The sequence below is a fragment of the Nerophis lumbriciformis genome, linkage group LG32 (assembly GCF_033978685.3).
Source record: "Nerophis lumbriciformis linkage group LG32, RoL_Nlum_v2.1, whole genome shotgun sequence".
NCBI classification, from domain to species: domain Eukaryota; kingdom Metazoa; phylum Chordata; class Actinopteri; order Syngnathiformes; family Syngnathidae; genus Nerophis; species Nerophis lumbriciformis.
The window spans coordinates 7,688,245-7,712,032 of NC_084579.2; the positions used below are offsets into that span (position 1 = coordinate 7,688,245).

General features: G+C 37.6%; 1 protein-coding gene across 1 annotated transcript in view; it reads right to left on the bottom strand.

The window, feature by feature from the left end:
• Positions 1-684: 684 nt before the first annotated feature.
• LOC133574594 (calsenilin-like) overlaps positions 685-23,788 on the bottom strand; it is a 35,738-nt gene continuing 12,634 nt past the window's right edge. The window contains exons 4-11 of the mRNA XM_061926775.1: positions 17,977-17,979; positions 16,108-16,232; positions 6,752-6,821; positions 6,569-6,639; positions 1,470-1,577; positions 1,302-1,406; positions 1,174-1,236; positions 685-1,115 (exon numbers count right to left, since the gene is read on the bottom strand). Of these exons, the coding sequence (XP_061782759.1) occupies positions 1,068-1,115; positions 1,174-1,236; positions 1,302-1,406; positions 1,470-1,577; positions 6,569-6,639; positions 6,752-6,821; positions 16,108-16,232; positions 17,977-17,979 (593 nt within the window). The 3' untranslated portion in view covers positions 685-1,067. The remainder of the gene's footprint in view (positions 1,116-1,173; positions 1,237-1,301; positions 1,407-1,469; positions 1,578-6,568; positions 6,640-6,751; positions 6,822-16,107; positions 16,233-17,976; positions 17,980-23,788) is intronic.

The following is a 23,788-nucleotide window of genomic DNA, read 5'->3' on the forward strand; positions in this document are numbered from 1 at the left end:
CTTTGTAACTGAGCTACTGTGTGGAACAATTTCCCTTGTGGATCAATACAGTTTGTCTAAGTCTAAGTCTAAAGAGGTAAGCATTTTTCGGAGGTCTGTTTGAACCTGACACTTACACACGAACGTCTCCTTTTATGGTCGTGATGAGCTCCCCTGACTTAGCACACACACAGAGACAGGAAGGAGGAATATTAAAACTGATGGTTTGGCTTCTCCGAGTTAGGAGTGCCTCATTTTCTTGACCTGACCTCCTCCAAGAACTGCGGTCCTGTATAATGACATTAGCTTGTAATAAAGCAACTTTTGCTTCAGTAAAGTTAAAAGTTAAAGTTAAAGTACCAATGGTTGTCACACACACACACTAGGTGTGGTGAAATTTGTCCTCTGCATTCGACCCATCCCCTTGTTTACCCCCTGGGAGGTGAGGGGAGCAGTGGGCAGCGCCCGGGAATCATTTTTGGTGATTTAACCCCCAATTCCAACCCTTGTAAAGCGTCTCTGACGATCCAGGATGACAAGACCGGAAATACACATCACAATCTATTGTCAAAGTATCGGATCTGAGGGCAAAAAAATCGGATCGGAGGCCAAAAATGTCGGAGACATCCCTACTCCAAAGCACGTTTCCTTTCTATTGTATTGTCCCCCGAGAAGATGTATTGTAACACTCGAAAAATGTGAGGATTTTGTCAAGTATCACATGCTTTTAATACTCTGTGGACTGCCGCCTTTGAAGTTTTTGTGCTTTGAAAAGAACAAACGCGAAGAAACCGTGGCCTGGCGACGATTCCTCTGCATAGGTGAGGTTACATTGTGGTCAACGACACCTGGTGTGTTGCATGAGATCATGGGTGAGGTTACATTGTGGTCAACGACACCTGGTGTGTTGCATGAGATCAAAGGTGAGGTTACATTGTGGTCAATGACACCTGGTGTGTTGCATGAGATCAAAGGTGAGGTTACATTGTGGTCAATGACACCTGGTGTGTTGCATGAGATCATAGGTGAGGTTACATTGTGGTCAATGACACCTGGTGTGTTGCATGAGATCATTCCTCAAGTTGATCCTAGATGACGTTCTCGAAGAGTTGCATGGAAGACATAATGCTTTCGTCCTGTAGAGCCAGAACATGGTGTAAGAAGTGAAAAGTGGGACTAGAACTGCAAGTTTACCTTTTGGCAGGTTTCTATGAACTCCTCAACGGTCACGACTCCATCTCGGTTACGATCCATTTTCTAGACACACAGTGGTTGGCGGCGGTTTTTTCACGCTTTGTTTGGATTATTTCCGCCGTCATTACCTGGAAGAATTTCTCCACGTGTTCATAAGGTGAGTCTTCTCGTACGCTGGGTAAGGTGTACCTGCCCATCATGTCGTAAATGGACGTCATTATGGCCATCATTTCCTGCGCGCGAACACAAAAGTCAAGGGAAAGAGTCGAAAATTAGTCAAAAAAACCCCACCCCACCTCTTTGGTGACGTAGCCGTCCTTGTTGATGTCGTAGAGGTTGAACGCCCAGCGTAGTTTCTCTGTGACGGAGCCTCGAAGCAGCACGGACAAGCCCAGCACAAAGTCCTGTGGACGACGTCACAGTCTGTTGAAGTTGTAAACAAACTGATTGGTTTGCCTCATTTTCTTGACCTGACCTCCTCCAGGAGCTGCAGTCCTGTATAATGACACTCGCTTGTAATAAAGCAACTTTTGTTTCAGTAAAGCGTCTCCGACGTCTCTCTAAAAAAATAAATACATTTGCTGAGGGCCCCAAAGTAGCAAAAGGCGACTGGTGGCGCTCTCTGGTATAAAAAGTTTTTCTTCCATATGCTTACACACAATTGTACTAACGGTGTGTCTTTTTTTTCAAAAGGATTTACACACTTTTCCAAACACAACATTCAATTTTCTTAATTCCTAGATTATTTGCAAAATGACACACTTGGGTCAAAACATACGCCCATTCATCAAAATAAAGCAAGTATTTGTAAAAATGCCGTTTTATTTTATCGTCATCTCACTCACACAGACTTCAAATGATAAGACACTATTGGAGTGAGTTACCCAGAACGGTGATAAATACAAAACACATTTGTAAAAAAAACAAACTATTTTTGTCATGTCTGTGTGATCATGTTTTGGTCATTTAGTTCCTGCTTTTTCACTCCCTTGTTTTGTTTTCATGGTTACCCATTAGTTTCACCTGTAGTTACACCTGTCACCAATCATGTCACTGTTGTTGAAGCCTGTCTTTTTCTATTGGTCGGCCTGGCGCATACTTGCCAACCTTGAGACCTCCGATTTCGGGAGGGGGGGCGTGGTCGGGGTGGGGCGGGGGCGTGGTTGGAGGCGTGGCTAAAAGGGGAGGAGTATATTTACAGCTAGAATTCACCAAGTCAAGTATTTCATATATATATATATATATATAAGAAATACTTGACTTTCAGTGAATTCTAGCTATATATATATTTATTTTTTTATATATATAAATAAAAGAAATACTTGAATTTCAGTGTTCATTTATTTACACATATACACACACATAACACTCATCTACACATTGTTGAGTTAAGGGTTGAATTGTCCATCCTTGTTCTATTCTCTGTCACTATTTTTCTAACCATGCTGAACACCCTCTCGCAGGTACCCAGATAGGTTTTGAGTACCACCAAAAAAACTGAATCTCTGAAGACAGTATAAAAATCTGTGTTAAAGGTGTACGAATACAGTTTGTATAATAAGCATGTTATTGTTTACGAATGAGAGTTAAGAGTTCAGTACTAAAAAAAAAGTACAGTTTTTTAATTGAGCTGCTGCATTTTTTGGTTGGGTTATTTATTTATTTTGAGTAACTTCTACATTTCTAAAAGGGGAGGAATGTAATAGAGTGATCTATGTTTGTCTGTTGCCATCTCCTGGTGAATGTTGGCTATAGCGTACTGGGGTTACTTTTTGGTTGGCCAACGATTTACGTGGTGTTGCGCACCTGACGTCAAGTGTGTGAGTCTGTTCTGAAGTCTACAGTAAAGAGACGTACTTCATCACCTCGCCTGGTTATTGCCTCCAACTCAATATATTACAATAACATTGCTGTTTACGGCAGACAAACTGCTTTACAGTAGACGAAAACGTTACTGCTGTTGTTGTGTGTTGTTACCGTGCTGGGAGGACGTTAATGAAACTGCCTAAGAATAAACCCACATAAGAAACCAAGAACTCGCCTTCGATCATTCTACAGTTATAACGTGTTTGGGCAGGCACGCTGTTTATATTGTGGGAAAGCGGACGTGAATACAGGCTGTTGACACTTCACTCAGGTCCGCATGGAGCTGGAGGGGGCGTGGCTTCCAGCTCCGCCTGAATTTCGGGAGAAAATTTGTCCCGGGAGGTTTTCGGGAGAGGCGTTGAATTTCGTGAGTCTCCCGGAAAATCCGGGAGGGTTGGCAAGTATGGCCTGGCGGCATTAACTCTGTTATCCCTGTTACTCCATTGATTACGTGTTCCATGCCATAGTTCCATGCTTTTCAAGCAAGTGTTTGTTTATTCATGTCACAGTTAGCAAGTGTTATTTATTTCATGTTCATAGTTTTTGCCGAAGTGCTAGTTTTGTTTTCGTAGCCAAGTTTGTACTTCCGCCTTGTGCGCGCCTTTTGTTTCTTTTGTTAGTGTGAAAATAAATATGTCTTTACCTGCACGCCACGCCCGCTCCAATTCTTGCATCTCGGGAAAACAAAACCCTCACAGTCCACGTTATGACAATTTTACTATAAGAAATCACATGTTTGGGGCATTTTGCCCGACCTTTTTAGCATATGTGATTAGGGTCGCAAAATTCCGGGAATATTCAAAGTGGAGTCGAGAGTGGAGTCGGCTCTCTTGGTTGCTTTGTTGGGTCCGCTCCTTTCTCTGGCCATTCAGTAGACGGTGGCATGGAACACCGCAAAGGCCACCACAGTGTATATGTTTCTTTTGCTTTTTATTCATAGCTGTATGTAGAAGTGGCTGGTTGCATCAGCTCTGCTCTTTTAATGTCTTTAATGTCCTTTGATGTTAACCTCTTACACACATGTAAGAGGGATGTGTGCTATGGCTATGAGTTGTTTTTTCCCTTGGCCTCAGTCTGGACCCCTCTCCAGGGTCCCAGTCTTAGACTGATTTTTTTCTCTCTCTCCCGTCCCCCCACCCCCCATTGTTTACCTGTATCTCACCTTTTTTGTAAGGGGCGCCGGAAGTTGGCAGACCTGTCAGCGATCCAGTTCTGTCTCCCTGTAATGTTTGATCCTGTTCTGTCCCCCTGTAATGTTTGTCTGATCTTGAATGGGATTGTGCTGATTTTTTTTATTTTTATTTTTATTTTTTTTTAATAAAGTATTTCTGATTCTGATTCTGAAAGTTGGAAACTTTCCATGGGAATTAAAAGTACCAGTACACACACACTAGGTGTGGCAAAATTAGTCTCTGCATTTGACCCATCATCCTTGATCACCCCCTTGGAGGTGAGGGGAGTTTAACGGGAATATATGGGAATTAATGGGAAATGAATGGGAATAAACATTGAATGCAACATGCCAGATCTTGCAGCATGATTATTAGCTAAAACAACCTGATTTAATGCAAATTCAGTTGAATTTCAACCCTTCACTGTGCATTCCTCCATCACATGTGCAGTGCATTCTTCCATCAGATAATTCCCAACAGTGTAGGTAACTCATTTTGCATTGTGTATATACTAGAGATGCGCGGATAGGCAATTATTTCATCCGCAACCGCATCATAAAAGTCGTCAACCATCCGCCATCCACCCGAACTAACATTTAATCAAAACCGCACCCGCCCGCCATCCGCCACCTGCCTGTTGTTATATATCTAATATAGACGATGCAAGGCATTAGTGAGGTTATAAAGCTTTTGCCTGTTAAAGAAAAGAGACTGATCCAATGCAGCAGAGACATTCAATGCGTGCCACGCTGTCACGGCCCAGACGCACACCAGTGCGCAATCATCTGGGAGCCGCGCTGAGCGCACCTCCAAGCGCGCTCGCGCCACTCAAACTGCTGCAGGCAGCTGCGTTCTATCTTGTTTTAACATCCTGTGGCACTCTTCTAGGATCACGGCGGACGAAACTGCTCATGCTCAGGGTGTTTGTGGAGATTCGGGGTTTTGCACAAATGTGATGCACCATGTTAGATGTCCCGGTTTTGTGACTGTCGTAGACATAAACAGCGTCGCAGCTCTTGCAAATCACGTAGCCAGCATTACTATCATCCTGATTTACAACCTCATAAAAACGAGTCCACGCTGAACTTTTCTGTTTTTTAAAGCATATTCTACATATTTTAGCCCTAAATTAAGCATTTTCAAGCTTCAGAATAGCTTAACCTCTAAAGGCTTTAGTGGCCACATGCGTGGACAGCACCTTTTAGCTCTTATTTCCAAAATTGTGTACACTACTGAATTGGGGTCTTATGGCCACTTATGTGGACACTTATACTGCCATCTGGTGGTGTCAGAAGAGTATAACATACAATGGAATTTGGGGAAAAAAAGTGTAAAAATAAGAATTAACATGTCACTAAACATGAAGTACACGTTTTGGTACTTATGAACTAAGTACATCATATCAAAAGATGATTCTTAGTTTTTATTCTAATTAGGGTCCAATAAGCCCAAATAGCAAAGAGAAATAAAAAAAACATGTAAACAAACAGCTTGGGCCTTAACAGGTTAAGACAACACAAAGAGTTTACTAGCGGACATAAGATGAAAGCAAGGAGGTCACGAGAAGACACACTATATTGGGAAAATACTAACTACTTTAAACATGACTATTGTCATGTCTGTGTGATCATGTTTTTGTTTTGGTCATGTTCGGTTTGGTTTTTGGACTTTTTGTGCACTTTTGTTTTGTCACCATAGCAACCATTAGTTTTCACCTGTCACGTCACGCACCTGTTTCACGTTTTGAGTCACGCACCTGTTTTCGTTAATCATGTCTATAGTATTTAAGTTAATTGTTTTCAGTTTGTCGTTCTGACGACATCCCGCATTTATACTCTCCACACACCCTTATGACCCTTGCTGCGCTTTTTCATGCCGTTTTTTCATCCAAGTGAGTTTTCTTTATTCATGCCATAGTTTGCAAGTTTTGTTTAATTGTTCATAGTTTCTGCCAATGTGCAAGTTCTGTGTTTATAGTCTAGTTTTGTACCTCCGCCCCTGTGCGCGCCTTTTGTTTGATCCTTGTCTTTAAGGAACTAAAAATATCAATATTACAGTTGTATTGGGCTCTGGACAAGACCAAACCAATCAGAGTGCGCCGTTCAGTATCATGGCCACTGATTGGCCCAGCCTCAGACAACAATACTATATTGGATAAAAGAAGGAGTGGTGACTAAAGGGTGTTATTCCATGTCTAGAAGCTTCTCATGATGTTAAAATGGTATTTAGAAGGTTTTTATACTCTAATAATGAACATTTTCAATTTTTAAGGAATAAATCTTACTTGGTGGAAATGAATTAAATCCAATTAAAAGCGATACTGCCAAATAATAAGAAGGAGTAGCGGTGGACTGGACCTCGAATCTGATGGAGCCGCTTCCGTCCATGTCGAAGGCGTTGAACAGGAAATGTGCGTACATGGTTGCGTCTGAGAAGGAAAAAATGCACGCTAAAAACAACACCAACAAACTGACCATTATGCAGTGCAGTGACAAATCATTGAATCAATAAATCCATTGGTTGTCATTCATCAAGTTTACCTCCTTGAGGGAAGAACTGTGAGTAAATAGTCTTGAAGGTTTCCTCGTCCACAAGCCCACTGGGACATTCCTATTGTGGAAAAGTGGCGAGAATGAAATGCTTATCATTGTCTTTTTCATGTCCAGCTTGATTTTTTATTTTTTTATTTGTGTCGAGTGAAACCTCTAAAAGGGATCCTATGATTCAAAACCAACTTTTCTTACCTGTTGGTTCCTGCTTATGTGTAATTTGGTCTGGAAAATTAGAAATCAAACCATTGCAGAGATTTTTCTAAAACAATCCTGCCTTCCTTCATACTTCCTTGTAACGGTCTGTTTGGAATGTTGTTCAAGTGTGACATCAGCGGATTATCCATACATGGTAGAAATTTACCCAAACATTCTTGCCATTTTTAATTTATGTAAGACCGGTATCACAACATCATATCCATTATGAAACCCAATGTAGAAAAATGCTCTGCTGTTAGTTTGCTTTAACCAGCACAAGACACGAATGTAAGCGCGAGTTGTTGTGTAGCTACCTTAGCCTTCTAATGTAAGACACAAAGCACAAGTTTATTTTAGTTTAGTTTATCAAGGATCCCCATTAGTCTACACCGCAGTGGAGACTATTCTTCCTTGGGTCCAGGCAAAAAAACATCACACAATCACAAAACAAAACAAAAGATATAATGCAGTACAACATGATCAAATAATAAAATGTTGTAATACAAAAATAGTAACAACAAAGAACCAAAAAAAAACCAATAACTTCGAATTTGTGGCTGGTTGCATCAGCTCTGCTCTTTTTAATGTTTTTAATGTCCTTTGTGTTCTTTGATGAGTGGGCTGTGTGCTATGGTTATGAGTTGTTTTTTCCCTTTGCCTCAGTCTGGACCCCCTCTCCAGGGGCCCAGGCTTAGACCGATTTTTTTTCCTCACCCCCCACCCCCCATTGTTTACCTGTATGTCACCTTTTTTGTAAGGGGCGCCGGAAGTTGGCAGACCCATCAGCGATCCTGTTCTGTCTCCCTGTAATGTTTGATCCTGTTCTGTCTCCCCGTAATGCTTGTCTGATCTTGAATGGGATTGTACTGAATTTTTTTAATTTCAACTCAGGGATTAATAAAGTATTTCTGATTCTGATTCATACCAAAGCTAAAAAGAGAAAAAAATAAATAAATAAATAAAAAATAAAAGCAGTAAAAAATGGATGGATGGTACTTTTTCGTCTAATGTGTATATTTTAGGCCATTGGTTCTTTGTTTTATTTTTTCAAAAAAAAAAAAAAAAAAAATCCATCCATCCATCCATTTTCTACCACTTATTCCCTTTGGGGTCACGGGGGGCGCTGGAGCCTATCTCAGCTACAATCGGGCGGAAGGCGGGGTACACCCTGGACAAGTCGCCACCTCATCGCAGGGCCAACACAGATAGACAGACAACATTCACACTCACATTCACACACTAGGGCCAATTTTTTTTTTTTTTAGTGTTGCCAATCAACCTATAATAATAATAATAATAATTATATATATATATATATATATATATATATATATATATATATATATATATATATATATATATATATATATATATATATATATATATATATATATATATATATACATATATTTTTTTTTTGCAAAAATAAAACAAAGAACCAATGGCCTAAAATATACACATTAGACGAAAAAGTACCATCCATCCATTTTCTACTGCTTGTAGAAACGTCACAAATGTTCAGCCTCATCTGAAGTAAAAAGTCCTTTACTTTTAACTTTCATAATTCTTGGCAATGTGCCTTCATCTGTGGAGAAGTCGCTTCGAGAGTGTGCAAAGATTAGTCCTGCTTCACCAACAAACTTTCACAAAAAGATGTATTTTACGAAAAACGACTTTTGTCAGAGTCAGTGTTTACTATTTGTGGCAATGGAGGAGACAATGAAACGGCAAGTAATAACAGTAGGTTGGAAATGTGTGAATAATTTGTTAGCGATGTTAGCGCGAGTTGTTATGTAGCTATCTTAGCCTTCTAATGTAAGACACAAAGCACAATTCAGAAACGTTCAGTTTCATTTGAAGTAAAAAGCCCTTTACTTTGAACTTATTTTTTTTGCGTTCATATTTCGCTCTGTTTGTTGCATTTTTGTTGCGTTTCGCTTGATTGTAAAATATGTGGATGGAGAGGGTGTGTGACGTTCATAAGTTGTCAATATTCAGGGTTTTATTGTTCATAGTTCATATTGTAAATCCCACATTCTTTATTTTCATGTACATTCTGGGTTTCTCATTCAGTAAAAAAAAATTAAAATTCCATTCCGTTTTTTAAGGCGGTCTGTCATAACGTTTTTAGCATTCAATCAGACATTATTGTGAGGTTTTGTATTAGTGTTCCTAAAAATAGATATACAGGCCCCCAAACACATTTTTTTCTGTAAATTTGGCCCCTTAAGTCATGAATAGAATAAAATATACACGTTTAAAAGTCTTAATGTGGGGGCCACACACGGTACACTTAATCTTGCCTGCACTGTACACTCAAGAAAGGCCACAGTTTGACTCTGACTTGGAAACAACGATGCAAAATAGTTGTATTTGTAAACTGAGACAACGTTGATGTCCAACGTTGGATCCAGGTTGTTGGTTTGGGAAATGACCACATTTCAACAGTCAAATCAACGTCAGAACCTGACATTGAATAAACGTTCTTGAAAAACATGTTTCAAAGTTGTATTTGTGTTGTAGAAAATTGGTTGGGAAATGACCAAATTTCAATGGTCAAATCTACCTTGGAACCCAACATTGATTAAACGTTGTCAAAAAGTATATTGTTTCAACGTTGTATTTGTGTTGTGGAAAATTGGTTGGGAAATGACCAAAATTCAATGGTCGAATAAATGTCAGAATCTGACATTAAATAAACGTCGTCAAAAAGCATGTTGTTTCAATGTTGTATTTGTGTTGTAGGAAATTGGTTGGGAAATGACCAAAATTCAATGGTCAAATAAACGTCAGAATCTGACATTGAATAAACGCTGTCAAAAAGCATGTTATTTCAATGCTATATTTGTGTTGTATACATTTTTTTGGGAAATGACCAAAATTCATTGGTCAAATCTACCTTGGAACCCAACATTGATTAAACGTTGTCAAAAAGCATGTTGTTTCAACGTTGTATTTGTGTTGTAGAAAATTGGTTGAGAAATGATTAAAATTCAATGGTCAAATCTACGTCGGAACCCAACATTGATTAAAGGTCATCAAAAGCATGTTGTTTCAATGTTGTATTTGTGTTGTAGGAAATTGGTTGGGAATTGACCAAAATTCAATGGTCAAATAAACGTCACAACCTGACATTGAATAAAAGTTGTCAAAAAGCATGTTGTTTCAACGTTGTATTTGTGTTGTATAAAATTGGTTGGGAAATGACCAATAATCAATGGTCAAATTAACATCACAACCTGATGTTGAATAAATGTCTTCAAAAAGCATGTTGTTTCAACATTGTATTTGTGTTGTAGAAAATTGGTTGGGAAATGACCAAAATTCAATGGTCAAATCTACGTTGGAACTTAAGGTCATCAAAAAGCATGTTGTTTCAATGTTGTCTTTGTGTTGTCGGAAATTGGTTGGGAATTGACCAAAATTCAATGGTCAAATCTACGTTGGAACGTAAGGTCATCAAAAAGTATGTTGTTTCAATGTTGTATTTGTGTTGTAGAAAATTGGTTGGGAAATGACCAAAATTCAATGGTCAAATCTACGTTGGAACCCAACATTGATTAAAGGTCATCAAAAAGCATGCTGTTTCAACGTTATGTTTGTGTTGCAGAAAATTGGTTGGGAAATGACCAAAATTCAATGGTGAGATCTACGTCAGAACCCAACATTGATTAAACGTTGTCAAAAAGCATGTTTCAACATTGTTTTTGATGTGGAAAATTGGTTGGAAAATGGCCAAAATTCAATGGTCAAATCTACGTTGAAACGTGACATTAAATAAACGTTGTTCGAAAGCATGTTGTTTCAACGTTGTATTTGTGTTATAGAAAATTGGTTGGGAAATGACCAACATTCAATTGTCAAATCTACGTCAGAACCTGAGATTGAATAAAACGTTATTGAAAAGCATGTTGTTTCAACATTATGTTTGTGTTGTAGAAAATTGGTTGGTAAATGACCAAAATTCAATGGTGAAATCTACGTTGGAACTGACGAAGATAGATATCTACATATATCCATATTTAAGAGTTATTTCTTTCTATAGTTAGGTTTGAAATAACTTGTGTTTTCTCTTTGTGCTCTTTCTATTTTTTCTCCAACTCATGACCGAGGGTACACTGTGGACTACCTTGAGCTCGGAATGCAGGGAGTAGCAATACTCCTTTTTCTTAACTTATCCTGTCTCTTCTCAGAGTAGAACAATTGACTTGTGTATTACTTCTGGAGGGTGGGGCCGAGGGACATATTGAAGAACACAGCACTTCCGTAAGGTTTTCAGATCAACTTAACTGCGCAATTGAACGTGTTGTCCGAGGCTGGTCTCTTCAAAGCTTTGAAAATAAATCGCAAAATACTTATTCTGTTCTGGTGATAATTTAAACTCAGTTTATGTGTCATCAAAAGAACTTGGGATTGACCAGTAACTTAAATCCCCTTGGAGGAACATCTGGTCCAAACGCAACAGAACCCAACATTGATTAAACGTTGTCAATGTCAGGCTTGCCCCTGACAGTTTGGTTGTGTTTTAGTTTTTCCTCTGTGTGTGTAGTATTTCCTGTCAGCGCTCTTGTTTTGGTTCTGTTTCCTGTTTGTCTCCCTGAGTGCTGTTTACCCTCAGCTGTGGCTGATTGGCACCTGGCCACACCTGGTGTCAATCAGCCAGCTGCTATTTATACCTGCCCTACCCTCCAGTCACTGCTGGATTATTGTTATTGTCGCTAATACTTGTTGTCACTACTACCTGTCATAATAATTGTCGTTGTAGCTCTGTCTACTTTTGTTCACTCTGCTCTTGTCATAGTTCCTTCGTGTCACAGTAAGTGTTTTTGTTCCTTGTCGACAGTTAGCCTTTGTGCTATTTTAGTTCATAGCCAAGTTTGTTCTCCGCCTTGTGCGCGCCTTTTGTTTGTACCCTTTTGGTTTTTTTTTTGCCATAGTGTTTAATTAAATCATGTTTTCTCGCTCAATGCCTGCCGTCATCTCTGCATCTTGGGGTTCGTCACCAACACACTCTGACAGTCAAAAAGCATGTTGTTTCAACGTTGTATTTGTGTTGTAGGAAATTGGTTGGGAAATGACCAACATTCAACTGTCAAATATACGTCAGAACCTGAGATTGAATAAAACGTTATTGAAAAGCATGTTGTTTCAACATTATGTTTGTGTTGTAGAAAATTGGTTGGTAAATGACCAAAATTCAATGGTGAAATCTACGTTGGAACTGACGAAGATAGATATCTACATATATCCATGTTTAAGAGTTATTTCTTTCTATAGTCAGGTTTGAAATAACTAGTGTTTTCTCTTTGTGCTCTTTCTATTTTTTCTCCAACTCATGACCGAGGGTACATTGTGGACTACCTTGAGCTCGGAATGCAGGGAGTAGCAATACTCCTTTTTCTTAACTTATCCTGTCTCTTCTCAGAGTAGAGTAGAACAATTGACTTGTGTATTACTTCTGGAGGGTGGGGGGCAAGGGACATATTGAAGAACACAGCACTTCCGTAAAGTTTTCAGATCAACTTAACTGCGCAATTGAATGTGTTGTCCTAGGCTGGTCTCTTCAAAGCTTTGAAAATAAATTGCAAAATACTTATTCTGTTCTGGTGATAATTTAAACTCAGTTTATGTGTCATCAAAAGAACTTGGGATTGACCAGTAACTTAAATCCCCTTGGAGGAACATCTGGTCCAAACGCAACAGAACCCAACATTGATTAAACGTTGTCAAAAAGCATGTTGTTTCAACGTTGTATTTGTGTTGTAGGAAATTGGTTGGAAAATGGCCAAAATTCAATGGTCAAATCTACGTTGGAACGTGACATTAAATAAACATTGTTCGAAAGCATGTTGTTTCAACGTTGTATTTGTGTTATAGAAAATTGGTTGGGAAATGACCAAAATTAAATGGTCAAATCTACGTCAGAACCTGAGATTGAATAAAACGTTATTGAAAAGCATGTTGTTTCAACATTATGTTTGTGTTGTAGAAAATTGGTTGGTAAATGACCAAAATTCAATGGTGAAATCTACGTTTGAACTGACGAAGATAGATATCTACATATATCCATATTTAAGAGTTATTTCTTTCTATAGTCAGGTTTGAAATAACTCGTGTTTTCTCTTTGTGCTCTTTCTATTTTTTCTCCATCTCATGACCGAGGGTACATTGTGGACTACCTTGAGCTCGGAATGCAGGGAGTAGCAATACTCCTTTTTCTTAACTTATCCTGTCTCTTCTCAGAGTAGAACAATTGACTTGTGTATTACTTCTGGAGGGTGGGGCCGAGGGACATATTGAAGAATACAGCACTTCCGTAAGGTTTTCAGATCAACTTAACTGCGCAATTGAATGTGTTTTCCTAGGCTGGTCTCTTCAAAGCTATGAAAATAAATAGCAAAATACTTATTCTGTTCTGGTGATAATTTAAACTCAGCTTATGTGTCATCAAAAGAACTTGGGATTGACCAGTAACTTAAATCCCTTTGGAGGAACATCTGGTCAAACGCAACAGAACCCAACATTGATTAAACGTTGTCAATGTCAGGCTTGCCCCTGACAGTTTGGTTGTGTTTTAGTTTTTCCTCTGTGTGTGTAGTATTTCCTGTCAGCGCTCTTGTTTTGGTTCTGTTTCCTGTTTGTCTCCCTGAGTGCTGTTTACCCTCAGCTGTGGCTGATTGGCACCTGGCCACACCTGGTGTCAATCAGCCAGCTGCTATTTATACCTGCCCTACCCTCCAGTCACTGCTGGATTATTGTCATTGTCGCTAATACTTGTCGTCACTACTACCTGTCATAATAATTGTCGTTGTAGCTCTGTCTACTTTTGTTCACTCTGCTCTTGTCATAGTTCCTTCGTGTCACAGCAAGTGTTTTTGTTTCTTGTCGACAGTTAGCCTTTGTGCTATTTTAGTTCATAGCCAAGTTTGTTCTCCGCCTTGTGCGCACCTTTTGTTTGTTTTTTTGCCTTAGTGTTTAATTAAATCATGTTTTCTCGCTCAATGCCTGCCGTCATCTCTGCATCTTGGGGTTCGTCACCAACACACTCTGACAGTCAAAAAGCATGTTGTTTCAACGTTGTATTTGTGTTGTAGGAAATTGGTTGGGAAATGACCAAAATTCAATGGTCAAATCTACTTCAGAATCTGACATTGAATAAACGTTGTCAAAAAGCACGTTGTTTCAATGTTATATTTGTGTTGTAGAAAATTGGTTGGTAAATGACCAAAATTCAATGGTGAAATCTACGTTGGAACTGACGAAGATAGATATCTACATATATCCATATTTAAGAGTTATTTCTTTCTATAGTCAGGTTTGAAATAACTAGTGTTTTCTCTTTGTGCTCTTTCTATTTTTTCTCCATCTCATGACCGAGGGTACACTGTGGACTACCTTGAGCTCGGAATGCAGGGAGTAGCAATACTCCTTTTTCTAACCTAATCCTGTCTCTTCGCAGAGTAGAACAATTGAATTGTGTATTATTTCTGGAGGGTGGGGGCGAGGGACATATTGAAGAACACAGCACTTCCGTAAGGTTTTCAGATCAACTTAACTCATACTTGCCAACCTTGAGACCTCCGATTTCGGGAGGTGGGGGGGTGGGGAGTGGGGGCGTGGTCGGGGTGGGTGGGGCGGGGCGTGGTTGGGGGCGTGGTTAAGAGGGGAGGAGTATATTGACAGCTAGAATTCACCAAGCATTTCATATATATATATATATATATATATATATATATATATATATATATATATATATATATATATATCCTGAAAATATGCAAAAAAATCTGTGTTTAGATAATTGATACTTCAAACTTGCATAAATATAACATGAATATAAGATAACTTGGCTTCTGAGAGCTTCAAATTGTAATGAATAAAATGGTAAAGTTGTTGATAAACAAGCAATAATTTTAATTATTATTAATAATTTAATAATTAAATATAGTCATTTAAATGAATTATTATGATAATTTAAAATTAATTATTTCAAATATGTTTATTTTAATGTACCGGTATAATTCTATGGCTGGATGTAATAAGGAGTCATAAAAAATACAAATAAAAATACAATTAATTTTGATGTTTTTAGCAAAATATAGTCAAAATTTATTTCGTTTTTTTTTTTTTTAAATTAATAAATATATTAATTTTTAGGTAAGATAAACATAATAATACAATTTATCTCTAGTCTGGATGATTTAGTTCTTGTCACCCTGTTGTCCTCCCGTCGTGAAAAAAGGCTGTCCTCACTCAGGTCCGCATGGAGCTGGAGGGGCGTGGCCTTCAGCTCCTGCTGAAAATCGGGAGATTTTCGGGAGAATATTTGTCCCGGGAGGTTTTCGGGTGAGGCGCTGAATTTCGGGAGTCTCCCGGAAAATTCGGGAGGGTTGGCAAGTATGACTTAACTGCGCAATTGAATGTGTTGTCCGAGGCTGGTCTCTTCAAAGCTTTGAAAATCCATCCATCCATTTTCTACCGCTTATTCCCTTTTGGGGTCGCGGGGGGCGCTGGAGCCTATCTCAGCTACAATCGGGCGGAAGGCGGGGTACACCCTGGACAAGTCGCCACCTCATCGCAGGGCCAACACAGATAGACAGACAACATTCACACTCACATTCACACACTAGGGCCAATTTTAGTGTTGCCAATCAACCTATCCCCAGGTGCATGTCTTTGGAAGTGGGAGTAAATTGCAAAATACTTATTCTGTTCTGGTGATAATTTAAACTCAGCTTATGTGTCATCAAAAGAACTTGGGATTGACCGGTAACTTAAATCCCCTTGGAGGAACATCTGGTCCAAACGCAACAGAAGCCAACATTGATTAAACGTTGTCAAAAAGCATGTTGTTTCAACGTTGTATTTGTGTTGTAGGAAATTGGTTGGGAAATGACCAAAATTCAATAGTTAAATCTAGGGAAGGGATGACTTCCAAGAGGTTCCAGTGTAAACAATAAGATTTTGCTTACAGCGAAGCTCCCTGACCACAACTCATGACTTAATGTCTCGCACTACTTTGGCAAAGCTGCCCGGTGGTCTTTGTCTGCGCTGTAATTGCAGCGGACGTCCTTTAATGCACATTAGCAGCCTTCCACCCCTCGCCTGCCTCGCTGCAAACTAGGAACTACGTGTGCGTGCGCTCTTACGTTTTTGAAGCCTCTGTAAAGGGACTGAAGCTCCTTCCTGGTGAACTGAGTCTGCGCCTGAAGCTGCTCCAGACCCTCAGGCTGGTGGCGCACCATGGAGAGCTCCAGGTCGCTGTCGCTGTTTTCTGCCGAGCCAAAGGTGAGGAGGAGCGGTAAGAACGCAACGTTGAGAAAGAAAAGAAAATATGGAAGAAATGCAGCTTGAACGGGAAGGTGAAATGTCAAAGAGCGTGTGAGGAGCATTCAGAATGTGAGGAGGACATGTGCTGTTTAACTTGCAATCATTTTGGACACTTTGGATGCATTATTTCACCAACAAGTCACATTTAAAAGTCCCCTTTATTTAAAAAAATACTTTTTTTAAATCATGTTTTTAACAATAACATGTGTGTGTCCTCCTTAGATTTTTTTTAAGTATAGAGCTTTTCTACACATTTTAAAATAAAAGCCATTTTCAACTTATAATATTGTTGGACATTACAGACTTATTTGAAATTGTTTGAAAAATATTGGACTTTTAAACAAGATGGATATCAATAAATACATCTATAAATTGACCTTCTGCATACCGTGATTCAAAATGTCCAAAATGAAAGGGGAGGATCATGTCAAGAGTGCTTCAAAAATTGCCTTCATATTAATAATAAACTATACAAATAATAAAAGTGATGGCAATATTAATAACACTAACATTAATTATAAATAACAAAATAATAATACATACGATAAAAAGAACAGTAACATAATATAGTGATAATTCAAATAAATAATAAAAAATTAAATAAAACAATAATACAAATTATGACAATAAAATTAATAATAAAGATAGAATATTCAAATAAAAGTGATGGCAATATTAATAACACTAACATGAATGATAAACAATAATAAATACAATGACAATACATATAATGTTAATAACAAAATAATAATAAATAAAATAACAATAACATAATAATAATATAAAGACAATTTAAATAAATAAATTAGTAATAAAAAATTAAATAAAACAATATTGCAAATTATGATAATACAATTTATAATAAAAATAAAATATACAAATAATAAAAGTGATGGCAATGTTAATAACACTAACATTAATAATAAACAAAAATAAATACAATGACAATACATATAATGTTAATAAAAAAAATAATAGATACAATAGCAGTAACATAATAATATAATGATAATTAAAATAAGTACATTAGTAATAGAAAATTAAATAAAACAATAACACAAATTATGATAATGATAATAATAACATTAATGATACAAATAAAATGGACAAATAATACAATTGATGGCACTATTAACAACACTAACATTAATAATGAACAAAATTAAATACAATGACAATACATATAATGCTAATAACAAAATAATAATAGATACAATACAAATAACAGTAATATAAAAATACAATAATCAAAATAAATAAATTAGTAATAAAAAATAGAATAAAACAATATTACAAATTATGATAATAAATCAATCATGAAAATAAAATAACAACAATATGTGCAATAGTAATATTAATAATAAAATACATTCAAAATAATAAATTAACACAATAGTAATACATAAAATATTACATACAATATTAAAAACAATAGTAGTAATAATAACAACAACAACAAAAATACATACAATATCATTATTAATGATAACAATACATACAATAATAATGAATAACATGTAGTATTAAAACAAACAGTAATTATAATGATAGTAAAATAAAACAATTCTAATACAAACAATGATACAATGGTTATAGCATTAACAATACAAATAATAAAGATGCAATAATAATAATATAATAATAATAATATTAAGTGAAGAGAAATATAGCAGCAGAGGCATACTCACCATCTTTGCAAAGAGCACAAGACAAATGGAAAGTTGAGACAGACAAGACCAGGGAGAGATTGAGATGAACAAACAAATAAACAAAAAGAAGCAAATTAAGACGTTTAGAAACATTTAAACAACAACTTTAAGCACACCTGCAGACATATTCCTACAACAAAATGCTCATTATTGTGCTTGTGTATCAGTAGTGATATTAGAACAATCAGGATGCTTCACAGATATAATCATAATAAACATGTAATCTTCTTGTTCAAGTTAGAATCTATATATATGTATATATATCTATATAGTATATATGTATTTTACACACCTACACCAACTAATGTTGTACAACTGAACTCCAGTCTTACCTTCCTGTGACAAAGGGTCACAAATGCCAAACTGTTTGAGCACAAAATAGAACATGCTGCTGACAACTAAAATAGCAATAATTTCCATGCCGTCCAATCCCATCCTGGCCGCTCATTAGACACCGCCTGCGCTGAGGACTCTTTGCGACAAAACGTAGCGACGACGTACAGAAATCATCGACTGGAGCTCGGGAACAATTCGAAAGGCACAAAGTAAAAAAGCCAAAATCCATCGCATGATCCCAAACTATCCTCCATTTCTAACGGGGGCTTCTCACATTAAGACACCTTACTCCATATACCTCAAATGTGTGTGTGTGTTTATATGTGGGAGCTGTAGTTGCGCAGTCATTTCAAGGATGCAAAAAACCAAGCAATGATCCATATCCGCTGATGCTGGGGATATATGAAGAGCACTTAAAAGAGTAGAGGAAGCCCGCCCTGTCAATAACTCCAGCAGCCTAAAACACATTTAACACGCCTGCTTTGTTTCACTTCTCCAACACTCAACCTGACACACCTTTCTCACATGGCCTACTTTGCATGCTTAAGATGAACGTGCTTGATGACTCTGCACGCATATTAGAGTCACTTCAAGTAAGAGGAAGAGGCAAAATCAATTGTTAAGATAACTTATATTGGTCTTGGACGTTGGGAGAGGATGCGGGCCGATGAATTTTGTTGGCCCGTGCGGGATGGAGATTCCAAATAGGCGGCTAGATGGAACAAACATTGAATAAATGTTGTCAAAAAGCATGTTTTTTCAACGTTATGTTTGTGTTGCAGAAAATTGACCAAAATTCAATGGTCATATCTACAAACCCCGTTTCCATATGAGTTGGGAAATTGTGTTAGATGTAAATATAAACGGAATACAATGATTTGCGAATCATTTTCAACCCATATTCAGTTGAATGCACTACAAAGACAACATATTTGATGTTTTTTTTTTGCATATAATAATTAACTTAGAATTTCATGGCTGCAACACGTGCCAAAGTAGTTGGGAAAGTGGCATGTTCACCACTGTGTTACATGGCCTTTCCTTTTAACAACACTCAATAAACATTTGGGAACTGAGGAGACACATTTTCTAAGCTTCTCAGGTGGAATTCTTTCCCATTCTTGCTTGATGTACAGCTTAAGTCGTTCAACAGTCCGGGGGTCTCCGTTGTGGTATTTTAGGCTTCATAATGCGCCACACATTTTCAATGGGAGACAGGTCTGGACTACAGGCAGGCCAGTCTAGTACCCGCACTCTTTTACTATGAAGCCACGTCGATGTAATACGTGGCTTGGCATTGTCTTGCTGAAATAAGCAGGGGCGTCCATGGTAACGTTGCTTGGATGGCAACATATGTTGCTCCAAAACCTGTATGTACCTTTCAGCATTAATGGCGCCTTCACAGATGTGTAAGTTACCCATGTCTTGGGCACTAATACACCCCCATACCATCACAGATGCTGGCCTTTCAACTTTGCGCCTATAACAATCCGGATGGTTTTTTTCCTCTTTGGTCCGGAAGACATGACGTCCACAGTTTCCAAAAACAATTTGAAATGTGGACTCGTCAGACCACAGAACACTATTCCACTTTGTATCAGTCCATCTTAGATGAGCTCAGGCCCAGCGAAGCCGACGGCGTTTCTGGGTGTTGTTGATAAACGGTTTTCGCCTTGCATAGGAGAGTTTTAACTTGCACTTACAGATGTAGCGACCAACTGTAGTTACTGACAGTGGGTTTCTGAAGTGTTCCTGAGCCCATGTGGTGATATCCTTTACACACTGATGTCGCTTGTTGATGCAGTACAGCCTAAGGGATCCAAGGTCACGGGCTTAGCTGCTTACGTGCAGTGATTTCCCCAGATTCTCTGAACCCTTTGATGATATTACGGACAGTAGATGGTGAAATCCCTAAATTCCTTGCAATAGCTGGTTGAGAAAGGTTTTTCTTAAACTGTTCCAACAATTTGCTCACGCATTTGTTGACCAAGTGGTGACCCTCGCCCCATCCTTGTTTGTGAATGACTGAGCATTTCGTGAAATCTACTGTTATACCCAATCATGGCCCCCACCTGTTCCCAATTTGCCTGTTCACCTGTGGGATGTTCCAAATAAGTGTTTGATGAGCATTCCTCAACATTATCAGTATTTATTGCCACCTTTCCCAACTTCTTTGTCACGTGTTGCTGGCATCAAATTCTAAAGTTATTGATTATTTGCAAAAAAAAAAAATGTTTGTCAGTTTGAACATCAAATATGTTGTCTTTGTAGCATTGAAAATGTTTTGCAAATCATTGTATTCCGTTTATATTTACATCTAACACAATTTCCCAACTCATATGGAAACGGGGTTTGTACGTTGGAACACAACATTGATTAAAGGTCATCAAAAAGCATGTTGTTTAAATGTTGTATTTATGTTGTAGGAAATTGGTTGGGAAATGACCAATAATCAATGGTAATTTTTTTTTGTCAAAAAGCATGTTGTTTCAACATTAGAAATTACCAAAATTAAATGGTCAAATCTATGTCAGGACCTGAGCTAGTATTATCCCATGTGGTTTGTCTTCTCGTGACCTCCTTGCTTTTATCTTATGTCTGCTAGTAACCTCTTGATTTTGTCTTAAGGGCTCCTTTTTGTCGGCTCACAGAGCTGTTCTGGCCAGTTCCTTATCTGTTTTGAAGAAGCAGCTGCGCTCCTTTCTGGGCGAGAGGGGCTGTTTTCGCTCTACATAAGCTCACTCTTTTTGTTTGGATTCAGACCTCTTCTTGCTGATGCTATGGCTGCGTTGTAAGCGCTGGTCTCCTAAAGCTTTAGTAAAAAACCTTAATATTGTATCATTCTGTCTCTGGGGTCCTTTTTACTCAACATATATGTCATCTGAAAGAACTTGGGATCGACCAGTGTGTTTTATTCCCTGAGTGGAAGACCTAAATGTAGTGTATTCAAGGAAAACATGTAAAAAATGTGTGTGTATGATATTCTGATGATATAATTGCATTTGTGGTCAAATATTTTTTTTTAAAGTTGGTGATTAACTAATTAATCAAAATGTCTGTTAGAATAATCATGTATATATATTATCACACAACTTTAGTATGCTTAAAGTCCGTTGCTATAGTTATTAGCTATTGTGCTCAAGTTAGACTTTTGTATCTGTGCAAGGACGAAACTTCTTGTCTGAGGGGTGGCCTCAGCCGCCGATGTTATCTTTGTTTTAGCCCGCTAACAGCCAAGGACTTCAAGGACCTCAACGAAGATAAGACGACAGCAGAGACAAGGCGAAATCACAAGGCCCCAGCACATTCCATCACGTATTGTGCGTACTGGACCTGCTTTGCGTGATATATGTGACCACTCCTTTTAGAGGCGGCCTCAGTGATGTTGACTGTGGAACTCCTGAATAACTAGAGGAACGCGGGAGCTGTACCTTAGAGCATAGGGCGAGACTGTGACTAAGTGTGCAGCTCCATGCAATCTCCACATGAGCTAAATTGAACTCTGTCTCTGCATGATTCCTTGCTTCTTGTCTGTTTAATCTGTTTGAACCTGACAATGTCATAGTTTGATTAATCTGTTCAAAAAAAAAAATATTTTGACAGAACTATGTAGGACATTTTCAAGTAATTCAAATGTAGACTACATAATTAAAACAGTTTTTAATGTTTATACATAGATTTACTTTCTTTAAAATGGTTTAGAAAATGACGTCAGTTAGGAATTATTTATTTGTTGTTTATTTTTTAATTTTTGATTCAATGTTTGGCAATATAGCCGTTCTAAGTAATTACAATTTAGAGTACATCATGAAATACATAAAAACAAATATGTCTTTAAGTATTAAAAATTTACATTTAGCCTAAACTAAGAGTTTTGTTGTTGTTTGTTGAATAGTATTTAGGACATAGATACTTTAAAGAGTGCTGCATGTCATTAAAACAGTCATTTACATTTTAATGACATCATATGAAAAATACATTTAATGTTTATACGTAGATATTTTCTATTTCAAAATGATCAAAAATGGACATCAATTGAGAAGTATTGGTTGGTTCAATAGTTGCTCATTTAAAAAAACTGCAACATGCAATATTAATTTAAAGGCATAATTTACAAAAATAAAAATACATTCAATGTCTATATGCATTTTTTTTTCTAAAATGACATTTGTTTATTTAAATGTGTATTTTTTATTTATTTAATTAAACATATTAGAACATTTTGAAGGATGAGATGACATTTTGATATTTTTAAAACTGGAGATGTCCGATAATGGCTCTTTTGCCGATATCCAATATTCTGATATTGTCCAACTCTTAATGACCGATTCTGATATCAACCGATACCGATATATACAGTGGTGGAATTAACACATTATTATGCCTAATTTTGTTGTGATGCCCCGCTGGATGCATTAAACAATGTAACAAGGTTTTCCAAAATAAATCAACTCAAGTTATGGAAAAAAAAACGCCAACATGGCACTGCCATATTTATTATTGAAGTCACAAAGTGCATTAATTTTTTTAACATGCCTCAAAACAGCAGCTTGGAATTTGGGACATGCTCTCCCTGAGAGAGCATGAGGAGGTTGAGGTGGGCGGGGATAGGGGGTGTATTTTGTAGCGTCCTGGAAGAGTTAGTGCTGCAAGGGGTTCTGGGTATTTGTTCTGTGGTGTTTATGTTGTGCTACGGTGCGGATGTTCTCCCGAAATGTGTTTGTCATTCTTGTTTGGTGTGGATTCACAGTGTGGCGCATATTTGTAACAGTGTGAAAGTTGTTTATACGGCCACCCTCAGTGTGACCTGTATGGCTGTTGACCAAGTATGCTTGGCATTCACTTGTGTGTGTGAAAAGCCGTAGATATTATGTGATTGGGCCGGCACGCAAAGGCAGTGCCTTTAATGTTTATTGGCGCTCTGTACTTCTCCTTACGTCTGTGTACACAGCGGCGTTTTAAAAAGTCATACATTTTACTTTTTGAAACCGATACCGATAATTTCCGATATTACATTTTAAGGCATTTATCGTCTGATAATATCGGCAGTCCAATCTTATCGGACATCTCTATATAAAACTAAAACTAAAGTGTTTGTTTTGTTGCCATCCCTACAAATATCATATTATAATATTGCTGCTGACATCACTACATTAACATACAATATGTATGAGCTCCTGCCATATAGAACAAATGAAATAATGCAACATGATAATGTTTGATGCACCCTAAGTGCATCCTATCGTCTTACTCCTGTCCTGTTAAATACACAACGGAGGAACCTTTAACACTCTTGTCATGCTTGTTCATTGGCATTGGCATCAATTGGAAAGGTTTGTTTCAGGAATGTGTAGGAATATATATAGGTTTAACCAAGGATGGACTGGAAAGTTGGAAAAAAAAAGAATGAATGTTTGTCTATAAAAAGCCTACAGAATACCGTATTTAACTAAAG